This window comes from Oryza sativa, chromosome 5, assembly GCF_034140825.1.
Source record: "Oryza sativa Japonica Group chromosome 5, ASM3414082v1".
NCBI classification, from domain to species: domain Eukaryota; kingdom Viridiplantae; phylum Streptophyta; class Magnoliopsida; order Poales; family Poaceae; genus Oryza; species Oryza sativa.
The window spans coordinates 2591635-2612926 of NC_089039.1; the positions used below are offsets into that span (position 1 = coordinate 2591635).

Genomic DNA, 21292 nt, shown 5'->3' on the forward strand with positions numbered 1-21292 from the left:
AGCCTGAAGATCTCCAAATTCATACGGTAATAAGATGACGCTAGCCCGTCACATTGATTGAAGAGGATTTCCTTCTCTTATACTTCCTGGTTAGTGATTAGAGTCTCTAGGCCTCATCGGTTGCCCTATAGCTTATAAGTCAAAGTCAAAATTTAAATTTTAAAACTTGATTTTGAATTTGATTTTAATGTTTTTTCAACATAGTTTTTTTTTCAATTTTGGCTTTTCAATCACTAAGAACATGTATATATATATAAAAGTTTTACTCATATATCATTTTTTAATCGCTAATAAGCCGTTATGGCTTATAATAAAAAGTGGGCAACCGATGGGGCCTCTCCTTTAACGATTTCTGTATTCACAACTTACCATTTGCTCAAGAACGCATACATCCTATAACAGCCTGCATGCGGAAGTGCAGATTGATATGCTACGGCGCGTCCCCTGCTTTTGCTGGTGAGTGGTGACGGAGGTCCCGCCGAAGAGAGTTTCGTGGACTTATCAGCTAAAATTTAAAATTTAAACTTTTAAATTTGAAGCTGATTTTAAAGTTTTTTTTATCAAACTTTATTTTTTAGCTTTTGTTTTTAGATAGCTAAAAACAATTATATAAAAGTTTTATTCATAAATTACTTTTTATTTGTAAATATAAAGTTTCGCTTATTCACGATGGTTCGGTTGATCGTCTCGCTACATTTTGGATCTTGGCACGTGGTGATGCCCCCCTGCACGGTTGTCGGCGTGTTTGCTGCACTGCCTCCGTCGCTGATGGATGCCACCAGCTCCTACTGCTCCGTGCTCTGTATACCTGTATTACATGTCGCTAAATTTGTTTCAGCTTTATTAAATTTATTCAAAAATATAGTAGTACTTTAAACATAAAATAAACATGTTATCAAAATATACTCAATACTAGATTTAATAAAATCAATTTAATATTTTAAATGTTGTTAACTTTTTCTATAGGTTTGGTTAATAAACTTTGACGTAGTAAAAAAGTGAAAGCGATTTAATATAAAGTAAGTACGGTTGTCTACATGCAAACTGATCCTCTCCTCTCCTTTTTCCTGTTTTCTAAGGGATCCTCTGATTTAACTGCTGTGCAGTTAAGTCACTGATATGTGGACCATAGTAAAGTGGGACTCACATGTCAATGACTTCAGAGGATCTGCTGTTTTCTCATCCTGGACCTTTACGCTTGGACCAAGGAGGACGTCTTCATCGTCACGTCTAGCGTCTTCTCTATATTGCTCTTGTGCCTCCTCCTCGCCTACATATCCTCTCCCGTGAGCCCATGCTTGCCATGGCGATGCTCCTGGTTTGGGCCTGACCTAAGGACATGTTCTTTTCTGATTATCCTCAGTTTCGTGTGAAAACATTTTATACAGAAGTTGCTCTAAAATATAAATTAAATTTATTTTTAAGTTTTTAATAATTAAAACTTAATTAAATATATGTGGACCTCCGATTTTGGAAATCAGAAATCTTCTGTGTTTATCCGTACCAATCCCTGAATCAGTATTTGGTATACAGATACATAGTTGGATCACAACATATCACGAATGAATTCAGGCTAAAAGAGTTAAATACTTACATTAGGGCCAGGTATGCCAACAACTATCAGAGAACAACAGCGGAAGACAAAATAATATAAGGGCCCGGTTAACATGCCACAGGCAGTCGACTGGGGAAACGAGACCTAGAACAAGACCGCACTCCGATCATCTTGTTGGATACGCAAGCGTACCGATAAGGGCTTCTCTTCAACACTCTCCTAAAAGATATATAAATAGTAAGGGTGAGTACCAACCGTACTCAGCAAGCCACCACAACAACAATGCATATGATAGAGGGTATTTCAAGGAATGGCTTCAGGTTCTTTTGCATAAAGCTAGTTTTGCAATTCTTTTCACAAGCCTAAGACCTAGCATAGACTGATCAAGTTTTAATACCAGTGTTCACATTAAACAACGGCGGTTCTGTCCACCATCCATTGTAATCCCAAGGATAGCTTCCCGCCATTGAGTCGTCATGGTTTTCTGAGGACGTCCACCTTCCCTCCTCTCAGGAAGTGTCTCCATCAGCATAAAATTCATCATGCAATATCCCATCCCACACCAGTTAAGAATTTAGAGTCTAGCCAAGTGTAATACATGTCCCGGTGCTCAATAACCGCGAGCACGGCTATTCGAATAGATTTGGTTTACTCACACTGCAGTGGATGTACACTTTACCCGCACTCCGCGACTGCCCAACACATGAGCCTCGTCCCAACACATGAGACGCGCCACGGCAAAGCTTTTCGATAACCTCGCATTGGCAGTACCCGCTCCATGAACTTTTCATCCTCATGCACTCTAGGCGTACACAGTTTCTAGCAGTGAGAGGAGTTCTGGCGCTCCCGGGAAAGGAAGTCTCACACACTCATTAAGTTAGTTTCTCTCTCACACACTCATGGCAGTCCTACCAATGGCGACACCGATGTAGGGCACGCCTCTCGGCCCTACCTCAACGGCTGTCCCACGGTAGCGCACCTGCCTCACTCAGGGGTGAACCATCTATGCAGGGATACTGCCTCCGCTCGGCTATCTAATCCGCTAGGTCTATACCCATACGAGAAGTGCGGTTGTACGGGGGTCGTTTCATGCTTAACTTCATGGCTCGGTCCTTAATTGACCGGGGACGGTACTAGCCTTTTCCAGATACCACCCAAATCCTCCGTCCGCCCCAGTCGAAAACAGTTGTTTAGTTTTATTTCTCATTTCACAAATCATGTCATCAATATCATGGCAATGTGGCGCTCATGTCTCGACATGCCGCATCTCAATTACCTTCCCAAAGGTAATTGCCCAAGTATATAGCATTTGATAAATATGAGTATGCATAATTCTAGAATAGCATTTCTAAGCAATTGTCATAATTGACTAGGGACTCATACGTAAACATGGTTATGAAGGAATAAGGGGTAAACAATAATCAAGGCATGGCATAATCACAAGTAGGATGTTCATCATTGCATGCAATTTTATTTGTAAACAAAATAATTTCGCAATTGGGATCAACATGTTCAAAGAATAGTGATGACTTGCCTGCTCAGAATAGGCCTTATTCTTGATATAATCTTGATCAACCGTTACCTCCTGGAAGTTGCAAACGTTGCCTCACGACTAACCGATACACAAGGTCTATAATACGCGAGAAAAACCAATATTCAAACAACAATCAAATATGCACAACAAAATGTACTATTCATGTTTGCTAATGAATTCCAATCATGCTAAGGGCTAAAGTTTCTTAATCTTTCTATTGTCATCGTGGTCTATTTAGGAGTTAACCAACATAGCATTTATGGTATACACATATATTTGGCTAATCGGTGGTTTAGTCTATCAAATGGCTATGGAAGGATTATGGCTATATATGCATCTATCTAAATAGCACTGTTACATAACAGAGGTTCTGTTGTTAGATGGATTTAGGATCAATCAAATAATGAATCATTTGTATTATTATTTAATTGATGGAGGCTTTACTTTAATTATGAACAAATTTTACTTGTCACAATAAATTATAAAAGGTTAATAATTATCCATGCTTTGAATGTTAGAGTTGTTTAGGTTAATCACATTATGGTTACAGATTATCCCTTAATGAACAATCCTAATTTACAGCTGAACTATAATTATATGAGGTCAAGATTTATAACTAGTATTTATCTAATATTCATGTTTGTCATAGACTCCTTAGTTTCCTATATACAAAAGATTGTCCTTATGTATGAATTTAAATGGATTGTATAGTATATGTGATCTAAGTGGGTTGACAAGTGATTTTACTGTTGGAGTAACTATTGGATGCTAACCAAGTTAACTATATGCTATTCCCTATGCTACTGATCAACTTCCTTTTAGTAGTCTATTTATAATAGGTCTGTTATTGTTCCTCACAAATAAGCTAAGGAATGATCTATACGTGTTTATATTTTTAGTTACAAATATGAGGCTAAACTTTATTTAAATAACCTATCAGTCATGGGTTTAATTATATTTGGACATAGATTAATAAATGGCACTATTATTTTCCTATACATCCATTAATCTGAAACATTGATTATGATTAATTTATGTGGTTTCTACAGTGACAAAACATGTTAAGGACCAATATTATTACATCTACTCTACTGCACAATATCAAATCTATTTATTAGCACATTTTTAAGTTGACTATTATGCATTATCTTAGTATTAATTATTTAATAATTATAAATGTATTTTATCAAATAGTGAATTATATACCATTGGAAAGCTTATGAATTTAGATAAATTTAGGTTCAAGTTTCACTCAAATCGGAGCTAAAATGAATAAGTTATGCTAGTGTAAAGATTCAAATTTGAATTAATTCTAATAATTGCGAAATGGTACTGTTCCTAATTCATTTATTTATAATACAACCTTATCTACAAGCTATACAAGCTATAGTGACTGACAGGTGGGGTCTTCCTATTTTCTTTTCTTTCTTTTTCTCTCTTTCTTTTCGCTCCTCTCTTCTTCTTTCTTTTTCTTTTTCTCTCTCTCTCGGCTCTCTGCCTACTCGGGGCGGCAACGGCGACCGAACGAGGGGGAGGGCGGCGGCTTACCGACGGTGGCGGCGGCGACGACGGTGTAAGGCGGAACGTCGCACGGCGCGGCGCGGCGGCACCGAGGGCGGCGGCGCGACGGCGCGAAGGCGGCTGCGCGGCGGCACGAAGGCAGCGGCGCGGTGGAGGAGAAGGGGAAAATGGGGAAAGAGGAGGTGGGGTGGTGTGGGGTGGAATGGCGACTGGGGGGGGATTTATAGGGCGCGGGGAGGGGTGGCCGGCCCTAATGGCGATGGGATGGCGCGGTGCGCGGGGCGCGTGGCGACGGTGACGCGCGGCGACGCGGGGCTCGGAGTGGCGACGCGACGGGCGGGCGGCGCAGCGCGGGGCTCGGCACGGGGCTCGGCGCGACAGGACGGGCGGGACGGCGACAGGCGAGCGGCGCGCGGCGGCAGCGACGGGTGATGGCAACGGCGCGGCGTGGCGCGGCGAGGGTGACGGCGACGGGTGACAGCGACGCGCGCGGCGCGGCACGGGGCGCAGGGCGCGAGGCGTCGCGGCACGGGGCGCGACGCGGGGGCGACGACGACAGCGCGCGCGGAGGGGAGGGGTTCGAGACGATGCGACCGACGACGGCGACGGCGATGTGGGCGGCGACGCGATGGCGATGGGACGGCACGTGGCAGCATGGGGCTCGGGGCTCGAAGGTGCGGCAGCGCGACGGCGACGGCTCGCGGCGCGCGGCGATGGCGACGCGACGGCGACGGCGCGCGGCGCGGCAGCGGGGACGGGATGTGACGGCGACGGCGCGCAGCGCGGCAGCGGCGACGAGACGTGACGGCGATGGCGGCGCGGGGCGCGAGGCGGCGTGACGGCGCGTGGCGCGGCAGCGACACGGGGCGCGACGCGATGCGGCGTGCGCAGAGCTAGGCACGGCCCGGCAGGGGGAGGGCGGCGATGGGACGCGGGTCGCTGGGTGTTCGGCTTGGGCTCTGGTCGAGCACCTGGCGGCCCATGAACAGTAGCCGACTGGGAGAATCACAAAAAAGAAGAAAAGGGAAAAAAAGGGAAAAAAAAGGGAAAGATGGAGGGGCCAAACTGAAAAATGGCTGGGATTAGAATTTTATTTGAGATGCAATCTATACATTTTGTTTTTGGGAACTCAAATATTTTATTTGAATTTTTATTTATTCATTTGTTTGTTTCATCCTAAATGAATTTGCTTTCAATTAATTTATCCTAGAATTATCCTATATAACTTCTAGGCTTTGATAGTTATAGAATTAACTAAAATATTTTAATATGATCCATATTGACACAATAGCACATTGGTTGATCTTATTTGCATAGCAATATATTTTACACGGATAGGTTGAATCTATTTATCTTATAAATAGTAGATTGAGACTCAGTACAACATTAATCTAATTGTTTAGTTAAACACTCACATATTCTTATTTATATATAAAGCTTAATTTATTTATATGACCATTATTTTATATGAGTGATTTTCATGTCATGAGGAACTCGGGGAAATGTTCTAAGTATCAATCTATATATATTCTAGTGAATTACTTATTTATAAACACGATCATTATAGTGGTGATCATCATTTCATTTCATGTGTTCTTATATTTCATGTGAGATTGGATTAGATTCAATCTTACTATTTCTTTAGCTAATTGTGACATCAAGCTATCAATCATGGTTCGAATATTTAATATCTGATTTGTAATTTATATAGAAATTAATATTTGACTTTACTATTTTGTGCATAAATATTGGTAGGGTTAACAATAATATATTCTCGTAAATTATATATCTATTGCTTAAATGTCGATCTTTTCTTTACTTTCTTTGTGATCACTTACGGTTTGGCAAGCAATAGCAATCATAACAACTAGCATGATGCAAAAGTTTTTAAAAAGTTTAAAATTTTAGTGATTTTTATTATTGGGAATTTTCAGGATGTTACAATATATATGTTAATGGTTTGTTTTGTTTTACGTGCGCCGAAAAATCTTTATCTTAATCTAATTCGAACGGAACCATAAGTAATCTACATACATAAGGAGTTTGAGCTCAGGCGGGCCATGAAGGCTACGGCGGAGGCGAGGAGTATGTATTGAACTCTAAACTATGTGTGCAATCGACTTTAATATTTAGGTGATGGGCATTCTATTTGGCTAATGGTTGATGAGTGATGTCACGTGTGTTTTAAATTATAGACTTTTATGAATATGTATTACATATGTATGCCAATGGGAGGCTATCAAATTTATAGGAATTGACATTTTTACGTTTTTTTCAATTATCTGACATTTTTCTATATTTTACTGATAAAAACAAATTTGATTTTTCTCGTAGGTTTCTTGACAAAACCGATCAGTTTTCACTAGAAACCGAATGGTTTTTAGAATACCTTGTCTTCTAGTTGTCGAGTAAAATTTCGATGGTTTATGTCGGAATTTCACCAAAGCCGATTCATTTTCGTGAACATATCGGTTAGCTCAGAAATTTTGAATTCAAATTTTGGTTCATAAAATTTGTTCAGAATCTGTCAGTTTTCCACCGGATTTCGTGAATTCAACATACCGCCAGTGCCTGGAATGGTAGGACATTTTGGAATTGTAAACCCTGACTCAGGAATCACAGAGTCATCAAAATCTAATCTACGGGAATTGGACGAGAGCCGTACCGAGTCAAGATCGAAATTGAATCGGATTCTCAATCAAATGCTTGTGTTGGGATCTGATTGGGACAGCAGCAGGAGAGAAACCGAGAGAAACTGAATGGATACGAGTAACCAAAACGTTCAGAGAAAGTAAAGTAAAATTCATACGGAAATAAACTTCACGATGTAGACATCATATAATCTTACATAAGAGTTCAAAAGAGTACATGTAGACATCATATAAGCAGCAGAAGGAATATTGAGATATCGTATGTCTAAAAACGTGAAGCAAATAATCCGTGGTAATAATACGGTGAATAAAGTTGTAAAGAACAGAACGGTTGGCTGTAGGCAATGTAACGACACGTCTGAAATTCAGAGGCCGCCATCATATTCAGATATAAGTATCCGGAAGGACTTTAAGGTGTACATACCTATATCAGATGCAGAGTAATATCACATGTGCTTGGAAGGACCAATTTGTTAGCAATTTAGCATGAACCGTGCAGCTCGAATTCATGCTGGTTCACATGAGTAGCCAAAATTTTTTTGTACATTAGTGACTTCTACCTCAATTTTGAATGTATTGTACAGCAGAAAACTCTCTCTCCCCCTCCCTCTCTTTCAATTTCTTTCATGGTTTCACATCTCCATGGCGTCCTGCGCCATATTCTGCAAATCCTCTTCGGTTAAGAGAGTCTTGTTGCCGCCGCTCCCCGTCTTATCGTAAGGCTGCGCCATCCTCCGTAGGAACTGTTATACAAGATGGTAATACCAGATGTTAGAATATATTCAGCACAGAATGCGACAAGTCTGAACAATTTCTTGCACAGGTTGTTATGCAAGAATGTTTATCATGCAAATTGTGCTTGTGTTGGAAAATAATAACACGGGCAAGCATAGCTTCATTATCGGTTAGAGATAAACTTGCTCTTTAAATGATTACAAGTTACAGTACTTGAAGCAATTCAAACTACATAGCACCAGTCAAAGAAAAATAAATGTTATGGAACATACCTCACGAGCTATATGCAAAGCCATATCAGTGCTCAGATTTAGGTGCGCATCATGTAAGTGTGACAGTATCCACCCAGGCAGTTTAGACCGTTTATCATGGCGACTGTATCTGCAGGTGAGAAATACCATGATATTAACAATCCTGGAGTATGAAAGCTTGGTCACCAGTAAGGCAGGGAAATGGACAGGATGCGTGTGACAAATTAGAATTGCTTTTTTTTTTTTTGACAGAATCAAATGGAAACATAGAAGACCTCAGGACCAAAATACCCAAAACAAATTTGCAAGATATATTTAAGTAACTGTCGTTTGTCATAAAGTAGGATGTGATATCCAAGGCCACATGCTCAATACAAGAAACCGGGAGCCTATTTGTTCAGCATATGCAGGTCGAAAATCAGGTTGCTAATCTACGCAGCACAAGAATTGGAGCTTTCTTGTCAACCATAGGCAGCTAACTATAACGAGGCTTTCTTGATGATTGGCGAGGTTCTAATTTTCTGAGTTAAAAGTCAAGGCAGTGATCAAGTACCTCTTGTCAGCAAATATCATCATTCCATAATCTGCTTTAGAACGGATCACACGGCCAACACATTGCGCAGCTTGCCTCTGGCATTAACAGAATCCAAAATGTCAAGAAAACTTTGTTGGATGTCTCTAGAAAAATAAAGCTACAAATCATCCAGCCCTACTTTCCCCTGGCAGAAGTAGTATTATTACCAAAGCATCGAAGGTCAGGAAGTCACCCTCCTTTATTTGAAAAGTTTCTCTTAGGTACTCCAACCTAGCAAGTAATATCCTGCAAACAGTGTAGACACAAAAGAAGCTGTCATTATGCCAGTAAGTATCCATGGATGTTGCTATTGAGTAGATAATGTTTTATAATATGATGAACCATTCGTAGGCACAGAAGTAATGCTCAGGTATAGAGATCAAGGGTTGCACAAAAAAATGGATCTTAAGTTCAGACAATAAGTCCTCACCTGCTGAGTGTGTACTGGAAAGGAACACCAAACATGATCACAAGTCTGCCATAGTGTCGATCAAAATCAATACCTTCGGCTACTTTGCCCCTGGATTGAGCATAGTGGTAGTTAGCTATGAGTCATATGTCCATCATATTATGTAGCCATGAGTCAAGACCACTTAAACATTTATAATAATAACACTTGAACAGAAGTAGCCAATCTACAATATACTGTAATGATGGTAAATTAGCTCGTGGTGCCTACTGGGTTATGCTTATTGTAGCCTATTGATCAGCCAGATGATGAGCTAATGGCAGCAATTTATTTGAGCATTCAGGGACAAGATAATTTTTTTTGCAAGAAATAAACTTAAAAACTCAACGTATGAGTTCCTCATGTTTACACATCAATGAAATATTGGTGGATGCCTGATTGAAGCATTTTCTGAAATTACTTACTGAATTGCTGTACCAACTAGGACATTCATTTATTTTGGTTAACACATAATTACACCTATTTTTGACTAATACTGTCTTCGTTGTTTCGGATATACTAGGAATAAAGAAACCATTGGCCAACCAGTAATTATATATCACCTTTGACATAATTATCACCTACTTGGGTCGATGTTAAAATAGCTGTAATAGTCTCAAGCAATCCAATCAATTGCGAAGCTGAACACTGACACTAAATTTGAAGGGTGCTTTCCGACAAAACCAATATAAAGTGAACCAACCTGGCAACGGAAAAGAATATAGCACCTCTTCCACAATCACATGCCTTTCTGTAATTATCAAGAGCCAATGTTGTCTCAACAACATCTGGTGTTTCAATGAATACCAACTTATGCTGCATGATGTCCTGCAAATTGAAGTCATAAGATTTTCATATTAGGTGCTAATGCATTGCGTGTTATCAAGGCTTTGCCAAGAATGCTGTATTCATGAGAACAGTAAAAGCATTAATCATGTGAAATCAGCTCAGACAATGCACTTTTTAGCAGTACAATAAACTGCACATGTAATAAGAACATTAGAGGCTTAGACACCATATATAGTACTACAAGTGACTGTTCCAGAGCAGTACTACAAGTTTTTCCAACTGAAACAATGCATTTGTGCAATTGTTAGACTTTATATGGTGACATAACGAGATTCAATGTCATAATCCATGAAGAGTTTTGCACTAGATTTATATTCTATAGACTGCTCGATACCAGAATAATGTACTGGTAAAGAAACTAACCTGCAAAATACCCATCTCATTCCAGCTGTTGACAATGCCATCCATATAAGAGTAACTGACAAAAAAACAAACTATGCCATCTGGCACAGCAGAAGCCATCTCCAGCAAGAGCCGACCATAATTCCTTACAACGCCAGGATCGCTACGCATATCAAACTTTGTACTGACAGGTAGCTGGTCACTGAAAATGTGATGGAATATTTGAAGTTATACATCAAGATTTTGCAATATCACCAGTAAGACTAGAATTTTGAGAGCCAAAACCCAATACAAAAACTAAACTAAGTTCATGCGATGATGCTCTAAAGGATGAAGAAAGATTCAATAGATGCTATGCTAGTATTTAAAACATGCAATGGATAAATTAGTTGCTTGCTTTCAAAATAATATATGCCACATGAAATTTTGAAGGCCCGGTCCATACCTTCCTCTTGTCAAGACCATGGGACATATGCAATCCCTTGTTAAAGACATTGTGAAGCTCCTGCTTATAACAGGATTAAAGTTCAAAAGGCGAGGGTAGAGGTCTATTGGGCTGAGAGTACCAGAAGTTATGACTACTGTTTGAAAACGCTCAAAAACAGGCTGTATTGCAAGCGATGCATCATGGCAACTGAGCTGCAACACATAGAAATTGATTAGGATATCAATAATGCACTTTGACGACTTTTGATGACAGTTAAGATTAGAGATTATTGTCATATAGAGAAGAATGAGTACCTGAATCACAGGATCACGGATATCAGGCATTCTCTCATCATAGGGTTCTATTATTATAGAAAAGCCCCGTGTATAAGTTCCAATCAATGTGGCAAAGTCACAAATTGTCTGGATGTGCATGAACTCATCTGTATCGGTTATCTCCAAGGTAAGCATTAGAGAGTGTAGCCGATCATAACAAAACCTTAACATTTTCTGGTCAATTCCAGCCTGGGAATGGATTGAAGCAACAAAGGCAACAGGCATTTCATTCTCAACATTCTCTGTTTCCAGGCGTCCATCTAGGAACCTGACAAGCCTCCGCAAAACAGCAAGAAAATGCTCAGCCCTCCTGATGTTTCCTGGTACAGCCTCCTTCAGAATGTCCTCAGGCAAGGCCGGGTTCGCGAGCCAAGCATCCGATACTACATAACAAGAAATATTTTATCGTAAACTATTAACTGACCCAGAAAGACCAACCACAATGAGCAGTCTAAGACACAGAATTAGTGAAAGAAAAAATGGTACTCACTTGGCAGGTTTCCCCTCTGTGCCAATCCATCAACCAGCCTGTTGTATTCAGCACGAAGCCTATTGGCATCAGTGGCCTTGAACCTTCCTCCCAGATAAGGCAATTAGTGAGCAAGCAAGCTTCAACTATTTATCACAAAGTTGGATGCTCTTAAGGAAATCATAAAAGCAATCCTGGAAACAAAGAATTCATGTTTTTTTATGCATATTAGTAGCTGCAAGCTTCTTCAACACCAGGTACCTATCGATCTCTTGCGAGATGCGCCGCAAGTTTCGCTCGGCACCTTCGAGCGTCTGCTTGCGGATGCTGACACTGAGAGCCTCAATGCAGACATTATCGATGTTGTGCGCCTCGTCGAAGACGACGACGCACTCCTTCTGCATCTCCCTGGACACAATGCTGGCCACCTTGGGATCAATCAGGTACTGGTAGCTGTAGACCACGACATTGGCGTACTTGACCATCTGCCTCGCGAGGAAGTAGGGGCAGATCCCGCGGTCGCGGCCGAGGGCGCGGAGGTCGGCGAGGGTGTAGACGCCGGGGGGCATGTAGGAGGCGAGGTCACCGGCGGCGGCGGCGCGGTCGAAGGACTCGAAGAAGTCGCAGAGCGGGGTGGAGTCCGGGTCGGAGGCGGCCCTGTCGCGCACCCAGGACGCGGTGAGGCGGCGGCAGGCGGTGTCGACGGAGTCGCGGGCGGCGGCGGCGGAGGCCTGGGGGTGGACGCAGAGGTTCTTGCGGGAGGAGAGGCCGAGGGCGAGGAGGGAGCGGGAGGCGGCGGCGGGGAGGTGGGCGAAGAGGAGGCGGAGCTCGGCGAGGGTCTTCTCCATCTCGTGGACGGTGCGGGTGCAGTAGATGAGGCGGAGCGGGCGGGACGGGCTGGCGAGGGAGTAGGAGGTGATGAGGGAGATGAGCGCCGACGTCTTGCCGGTGCCCGTCGGCATCTCGAGCAGCGCGTGGCCGCGCGCGTCGAGGGCGCGCTTCAGCTCGCCCATGTACGCGTGCTGCTCCGGGTAGATCGCCGCGTACGGGAAGTGCACCGTCAGGCCCTCCAGGTCGAACTTCATCGCGGCGGCGAGGTCGGGGCCGGTGGGCCGCCGGAGTTTGGAGGAGAGGCGGAATCGCCGGCTGCACGCGCCGCCGCCGCCGCCGCCGTGGGGAGGGGAGGGTGTGCGCGTGAGGTGTTCGTTACAATGCCGTGCCCGTGCAAGAGCAACACGACTATGATGGGCTAAGTAGGCCGGAGATATGTCCGAGATGGGCTGGATTATGGGCCATCTTATGGCCCAATACTAGCAGTAAAAATTTATTCTGCTACAATATACTCCTCTGTTTTTTAATAGATAACATCATTTACATTTTAGCACATGTTTAATCATTTGTTTTATTAAAAAAATATGTAAATATGTAAGATATAAATCATGCTTGAAGTACTTTGATTGATAAAACAACTCACAACAAAATAAATTATAATTACGTAATTTTTATTAATAAAACGAATGATCAAACGTGCGATAAAAAGATCAACATCGTTATCTATTAAAAACGGACGCAGTATAAATCTTGCGTTAACAATGCCTAGTTAGTATTGTATGGTTTCAACGCATCAGATATGGTTTTGTTATATCATCTCTTTTTAATACATATGAATATCCTGACTTTATTCGGTGGAAGGGTAGCTTTGACCACTATTTTTCAAGAATATAATAATAATATTTAACAAACTTATAATATAGCAAAATTACTTATAAATAAAAGAAAAAATGTCTAATTTACTGCTCCAACTATATCAGTGGAGCACTTGACACCATAAACTACCGTTGGATCTAAACATGAACGTCTGATATAATTTGGCCACGTTATCGAGGTGATGTGGCTAAATCTCAGGCATCAACTTTTTATCCAACTATAGTTTACATGTTTCCACTACATATTTTTTTTTATTTCTAGTGGATTAAAACATATGCACTGCATATGTCTCTATATCTATCTGAGAGCTCCTTTGGAGCACATTAATTTTGAAGGATTTTTTTTAGTAATTTAGTTTAATTTCTCCAACAACCGTTTGAAATTTGTTTATTTCATCAACTTGATAAACAAATTATATGTTTTCTCAAAAGGAATATAAATTGTAGAGAAAAGATGCGTAACAGATTTTTCTTAAGGCTAGACTTCATGTTAGACTTTCTACATGTGTTTGATAGTGCAGTAGCAAGAGATGTGTGGTTCAACTCCAAGGTCACGTGTTCAATCCCGACACGATAATTTATTCTTAAAAAAATATTTAGAGGGACGTCTCTTCCTCCAAATCAATCTCTCTCTCTCTCTCTCTCTTTTTGTGTGTATCGGACTCTCTTGGGAATACCTAGGAGAGCATAGTCATATTTTATCACTTTACGGGAACACAAGTGTACATTTTTATATTCGTATTGGAAATAAAAGTTGAATATGAATATGGTTTGTCAAATTTTCCACAAGCGAAATCTGGAGAAGATCGTTCGCACGTTCCATAGGATGGAATGCAGGAGGGAAAACCTCCCAAATCTGCAGTTTTCTGCTTCTTCCTTGGTCAATATATATGTTTCTAGCTAGAACTTTCAGTTACTGAGTTCTTGGTTTTTTGTGCTAGGGGGAAGTTGCAACCTTAATTAGGTTCAGAGAATTTGGTTTCCACCGTGGAGTTTGTTCTTTGATTGTGTATGCAATGCTCTTGGACGCTCAATGAGAATTGTTCGTGATGCAGGAAGAATTGACCAAAGATCTCGTGAGGATAGAGAGATGCATTTTGAAGGAAAATTGGGTTCGTTTGCCATGTTCAAGTGTCGAACACCCTGGAATGATTCTGTGTCCCACTATTTCATTTCTTGATACGTTTTCCCTCAATTAGTGTTTCAGTTTTTTTTTCTTAAATCAAAGACTTTGATCAAGTCTACAGAAGAAAATAACACATCTAAGATACCAAATAAATACACTATCAACACATATTTCATGATGGATTTCAATAAAACTAATTTAATGTTGTGCTATGTATGCGTGTGTATTTTTTTTATATAGATTTGATCAAAGTTAGACATTTTCAACTTAGAACATGTGACATTCTGACTCAATTAGGAGTTGGTCTGTGTGGCTCATGAGAGTTATGTGTGTATATTTAGTACCACATTACTAATTTAGTAGGGTAAAAACAATTTATAAGGTCTTGTCCTTCCAACCATATTATTCCTGGGTTTAACCATTTTACACGAAGGGATGACGAAAATATAAGTTATGTGGTATTTGCAAGTATGCCCGTCCGTCAGATAGATAGAGCTGTGCAGTTCTTGAGGAATGGCTGTTATGCGAGTAAGTTGGACCGACGAGAGTTGGATTGTGTGGGTTGGTTTGGAGGGAGCTCTATTACATAACAAAACAGAAAGAACGGGAACAGAGAGAATAGTTCAATTACTTCTACAAGCAAGAACTCTCTCCCTTTTTTAATATATAATGTTGTTAATTTTTTTAAATATATTTGAACATTCGTCTTATTCTATATATAATTTATATAATTATCATTTATTATATTGTAACTTGATTTATCGTCAATTTTTTTAAGTATAACTTAATTTTTATTTTTAAAAAATTAAATAAGATGAATGGTCAAATGTATAAAAAAAAGTTAACGACGTCGTATATAAAAAAAGAGAGGTAGTATTCAGTTATGCATTCCCTCGTGATATGTATTTCCTATTAAGGCGCCGATTGCGTTGATAGCGATGGTTTTGCCTTTTGTGATATCATTGTCGCGATAAACTTCATACTTGGATAAACAACAGTTTGATGCTTCAGTTTAGAATTTATTCTTGTCTTTTTCTCACATGCTTTTGTAATATGGGTTGAAATACTTACACAGTACACGTGCATGTGCATCACATTATTTGTGTTCACCTTTTTTTTTCCTTTTCACGTGCCATTTCAGTGACATTCATTTTAGATTCATACGTGGCAACCATTTTTATGCTAATTCTATTCATCAGCTTGTGTACAACTCTTTGTATGAAATTCAAGAGCGAAGTAGTTGCATGGTTATATACATATTTTTTTGATAATTAACATGGGCTATATATATGCCACAGCCGGAAGATTGAGAATTTTTGTTACAAAAATAAATGTACAACGAAGATATGAATTTTTACGTAAAAAAACATTGCGGGAAAAAAAACCCACATGCTCCAACTAGCAATAATCACTGCTGAGAAATTGGTTACAAATGCAGGAGATAACAAGGCCACTGTGCTCTCCCCGTAATCCATGGCAGATACTCTTTGGTACTGCCTTCGTTCCAAAACATAAGTGATATTGCCCGTATAAACACACATCAAAATCCTTTATATTTTGGACAGAAATATTAGTTACTACCTCCGAGCTGATAATACTTATTGTTTGAACAAGGACACGTTCTTCAAAAATATTTTTGACCACTATTTTCTATTGTAACATATATAAACATTTCAATAAAATATATGATTTTATTGAAGTACGTTTTAAGACCCATCTATACACATGATCACCGTATTTCTAAGACAAATGTTTTAGATATTATTTATAGCCCATATTTTTTAAGTTTGACAATAATCTTGTTTAAAACGATAAGTATTATCAATCCGGAAGGAGTATGAAGCACGAATTCAGCAAGTATGCAGAGTTGTTCCTAAGCTGCAATATATTCCTTTTAATGACTCATTTGCTATTAGAGCATAGAAGAGATGATGCCAAAATGCCAAATATGCTGTCAAAGTTTTTTTTTTCCATTTTCTGATCTTGTAGTGACAAATAAAGGATTTCTGTTGGAATTTAGACAATTAAGTTTGCTATGACAACCATGCAAAAGTATAATAACCATGAATCAAAGAAAATTCATCAAATTGTATACACAAAGGGCAAACGACTTTTTTTTTGAATTTTAAACTCCTCTTATATTAGTGTGTAACTTAAGATTGATTGAACTACCAATTTGTTACAAATCTATGTTTTGCCTGGCTATGCAAGCAGCAAGCACAATGGTTATTGGTTGATGTCAGCAGGGAGATTTGGAACAGTCTGATTTTGTACTTGTTCAGTCCACATCTGCTGCGGGTCGTACCTTGCAAGAACTTTATTTTGACTATGAGGGGCTCCGTTAGTCTCTTTTAATTTCGTCAATGTTGAATTCAAAATGCCAAGATATTTGGCTGTGTTTAGATCCAAAGTTTGGATCCAAACTTCAGTACTTTTCCATCACATCAATCTGTTATACACACACAACTTTTCAGTCACATCATTTTCAATTTCAACCGAAATCTAAACTTTGCGTTGAACTAAACACAGCCTTAAGTAATAATGAAAGCTTGACCCAACTATGTACATTGATTGTACAAATAGAATTACATCAGTTTGAATATTTTATTGAAAAAAACGATAAGATAAAACTCATAACTGACGTGCTACTAGATATTCAAACATATCTAAACATACACGGATACACCACCTAACATGTGGACCCATAACATGATAGAGATACTTTATCTGTTTTCGAATAAACCAACTTCGTATAAAATGTGACACATCTTAATACAATAAATTTGAATATATTAAGATGTGTCATATCCTATACTCTTATTTTATTTTGGATATATAAGACTTTTACTTGTTGGAACTTGGAAGCCTTCAAAGTTTTTTTTTTTTTATCTACGTTCTAGGTAAAGATGTAATTTTATTATCAATAAAGTTCTCATCATCGAAAAATTCTTCTTCATCCAAAGCCACTTTCACGATTAAAAAAACAAAGATACATATCTTAATTGGAACCAAAAAAAAATATTTTTTTAGGAGTATAATATATTCTCTCAGTCTACTTGGATGCAGGCAGCATATGATTCATGTTCCCAGCTAGTAATAAAAGTCTCTCCTTTTTGTCGCCGCCTCGGCTCCTCGCCTTCGCCGGTCGCCGCCCGCCTCTCCTTCTCCGGCCAGTCCAGCCGCCGCCGCCGCCTCCTCCGGCCGCCGTCCCGCCACCTAGGTGAGGCAAGAACCTTCCTTACTCCCGTATCATAAGCTATCTTGGTAATCGATTTTACAAGATGCTGGGCTTAATTAGCCGGCGATTGGCGATTCACATTGTGCATTTCGTGTCGCGAGTTCGAATCCGTGCTCGGCTAGTCGATGCTGATCGTGTTGCTGTATCCTGGTTGGTTCCGATTCCTTCTGGCCATCGATCTTATCTGGATTACCCCAAGCAGACAAAATCATCTAATCGATGCCGTACACTCGTACTCCAGTACATTGCTTTAATTATCTCATGTTCTTGATTTCTTTCTTGTATATGGATAATGCCAGAGGGGACAAATGTAGTGGGGACTCATTGGTAGGTGGATCGTGGATACCAGGAAAGTGGTGTTGGATAGTTTGATAGGCTGCTTCCCTACTAGGCTATTGTTTGGGGGTAGTGGTCTTATTTGTAGCTTCCTTTTTTTTTCCTTTTTCTTTTATTAAAAAGAAGACCTTACTATTTACCAGAGATTGACCAAAATGAGTATTTAAGGATGAGGAGCAAGATGTGGTTTTGCACTTCCATGTTTGTTCACTTGTTCAGGGAAGTGTACAGGTTAGATTCTAAAAGTTTTCAACAATTTGCACAGGGATTTCTTCTTCAGCTGCACCGCGAAGAAACATGGATAAGCTCGATGGCTCTGCCCGTCTTATGATAGTTTCCGATCTTGACCAGACAATGGTGCGTAGTTAAACTCATCCCTTATCTATCTAGACTCAAGAACTACCCATACTGTTATGTTCTGTAGCTACAAAATGATTGATCTTTTTTATTTTTTGTTTGCAGATTGATCACAATGATCCGAAGAACTTGTCCTTGCTTAGGTTCCAGGCGCTATGGGAGTCCGAGTTCTCCCAAGATTCTCTACTGGTCTTCTCGACTGGAAGATCACCTATCAGTTACAGGGGTTTGAGAACACAGAAGCCTTTGATCACTCCAGACATCACTATCATGTCTGTGGGCACTGTGATAGCATATGGTGAAGAGATGATTCATGATGTTGGCTGGGCTGAATTCCTTAGCAACAAATGGGATAGGGATATCGTTGTCGAGGAGACAGCTAAGTTCCCTAAGCTGAAGCCTCAGGCATGTTCAATGAATTGTTTGATTACAAATCCTAAGTAGGTTTTCCATTTCAATGAGTGCACTAAAAATTGTGTCGATGCAGCCAGAGAGGAGTCAGGGTCCTCATAAGGTTAGCTTTTTTGTCGACAAGGAGGGTGCTCGGGAAGTTATGGATTCTCTCCCTGAGACGTTAAATCGGCGTGGGGTAAGTCTGCGAAAGTGTGGGTGACTTACTTTTATTATGAGTGACATTGCTTAATGTTGTTTTAATTTTACCATGCTCCTTCTTTTCTATGATCAGCTAGATGTTAAAATAATCTTCAGTAGTGGTGAGGCCCTTGATGTATTACCACAAGGTGCAGGAAAAGGCCAGGCTCTTCTATATTTGCTGAAAAAGTTCAATTCAGATGGGAAACCACCAAACAGTACTCTTGTTTGTGGTGACTCTGGCAATGATGCAGAATTATTCAGTGTCCCATCTGTTCATGGTGTCATGGTCAGTGAGTCACTGCACAAGGAATCACATGAAACTGTCCACTAAACTGATGGCAGTGGTTTTCGTTGTAAGCTTATTACAGGGTTTTGAAATCATGTTCAGGTCAGCAATGCCCAAGAGGAGCTGCTTCAGTGGTATGAAGAAAATGCCAGGGGCAATCCTATGATGATTCATGCAACCGAGAGGTGTGCTGCTGGCATCATGCAAGCTATTGGACACTTCAATTTAGGACCTAACGTTTCCCCAAGAGATCTTGAATTCCCTTACCCGAAGTTAGACGCCATCAAACCTGCAGATGTTGTGGTGAAGTTTTATGTTCTCTATGAAAAATGGCGGCAGGGTGAGGTTCAAAAGGCCCCATTCATTATCCAGTATTTGAAAAGGATTACTGTAAGTACATTCCTCAGCTACATTCTTAGAATAACTCAGTCTAGCTTTGTTCATAAACCCCTCTTTTTGAAATCAATCATACCTTTTGTCGACTGCTATAGTTAGGTTATGAAAAGAGGTAACTATATAATTTGTGTCAGCATGTTATCTATAATTTTGCAAAAGTAATTTCAGACCATATGATACCACTTGTCTCTTGTCTGGCGAAATGTACATATTTATGATTCTTTTTTTTTTGGCGAGGATATTACTGGTTCATATTGGTTTCCTTGAGCAACATTTAAACCGATCTTCTTCTTCTTCTTTTATGTGTGTTAGCATCCTAATGGAACAACTATTCATCCTTCTGGAAGGGAGTGTTCACTTCATGCATCCATTGATGCACTGAGTTCATGTTATGCTGATAAACAAGGCAAGAAGTTCCGAGTATGGGTGGATAGAATTGTCGCTTCATCAATCGGTACAATTAATTGGCTGGTGAGGTTTGACAAGTGGGAAATGGAAGGTATATCCTCAGATTATTTGCACAATAGATTAGTCACAGTAGTTATTCCATCCCTGTAGTTTTTCTTTTCCTTTTTTGTTCAAAATTCTAAATGGTTTCTTGGCATAATTTTCCATTCTATTGCTCCATGATTATTTTATTCTTCTTATTTCCTCTGTCCACTTGTCCATTTTATTCTTTTTCATTGGCTTGCACGTCAATGTTAATGGTCCTGCTAATCTCAGGCAATGTTCGGTATTGCTGCCTCACAACTCTTCTGCTGACTATGAAGGTACACCCTCACAGGCTCACAGCTTTGTACATATACTAGTTGAATGTCCATGCTTTGCTGCGGATAAAAGAAAATACATCATAATACTGCCTAAAATAAAATTTTCATGAAATGTGTTATCCATTTTGTTTTCTAAAGAGAAGATTTACCTTAATTTGATTTTATATGTGGATATCCATTTAGATTTGATTGTTTCTTGTATTAAGAAGTTTAAGGGGTATTTGCAAATTTTACAATGGGAGTAGATGGGGTGGCAGATTCACTGCCACCACCACTAGCTCATTTTAAAGGAATATAGATTTTTATATCCTTCATGTTTACAGACTTTCTTGTGTACATCTATGTTCATATAAAATCTATATGTATCCTTAAATAAGGTTATCTGCTTAACTCGCAGCCTGAGACTGAAGATGGCTTCGAGATTACACACATCCACAAGACCTGGCTTGAAGGATACTCTGCAGGAAATGAGCATGCATGCATCCTGTAGGCCATTTAAATACATGCAACTTACACAGAAACATGAGGAAATTTTCATCAGGAGTCAAGATAGAATAACAAGTGTACTCACTGTTGCGTGGATTTGATCCCAAATACTCGTAGTGTTATACTGGGGTACTCACAAATGGATTGATGCTCTTGCTGATTCATGTACAGTTCATGAAATTAAGCAAATAAACTCACTGTACCAGAAATTTTCTCGATGTACATGGATCTTGATACTTTCTTAAAGCTCATTTTAAGGTTGTCATTTTAAAGCGGCTTTGGGCAGGCATCACCGGGGACCCTGGG

General features: G+C 39.9%; 2 protein-coding genes across 3 annotated transcripts; one reads left to right on the forward strand and one right to left on the reverse strand.

Annotated features, from left to right (window-relative positions):
* Positions 1-7592: 7592 nt before the first annotated feature.
* On the reverse strand, positions 7593-12917 carry LOC4337788 (general transcription and DNA repair factor IIH helicase subunit XPD). The gene is made up of 11 exons (XM_015782057.3): positions 11953-12917; positions 11713-11795; positions 11202-11605; positions 10906-11099; positions 10482-10662; positions 9973-10097; positions 9252-9341; positions 8989-9067; positions 8801-8877; positions 8269-8377; positions 7593-8004 (listed from the first exon to the last, which is right to left on the reverse strand). Exons 1-11 carry the CDS (start codon positions 12774-12776, stop codon positions 7894-7896), a joined length of 2277 nt encoding a protein of 758 aa, XP_015637543.1. The 5' UTR covers positions 12777-12917; the 3' UTR covers positions 7593-7893.
* Positions 12918-17591: 4674 nt separating this feature from the next.
* LOC4337789 (probable sucrose-phosphatase 3) lies at positions 17592-21251 on the forward strand. Of its 2 annotated transcripts, none has more exons than XM_015784908.3 (9): positions 17592-17748; positions 18363-18454; positions 18560-18859; positions 18942-19043; positions 19140-19334; positions 19437-19724; positions 20043-20229; positions 20454-20500; positions 20898-21251. In XM_015784908.3, exons 2-9 carry the CDS (start codon positions 18395-18397, stop codon positions 20988-20990), a joined length of 1272 nt encoding a protein of 423 aa, XP_015640394.1. In that variant the 5' UTR covers positions 17592-17748; positions 18363-18394; the 3' UTR covers positions 20991-21251. The 2 variants fall into 2 exon arrangements, with proteins under 2 accessions (XP_015640394.1, XP_015640393.3); XM_015784907.3 differs by having other exon boundaries at positions 17612-17743.
* The last annotated feature ends 41 nt before the right edge of the window (positions 21252-21292 follow it).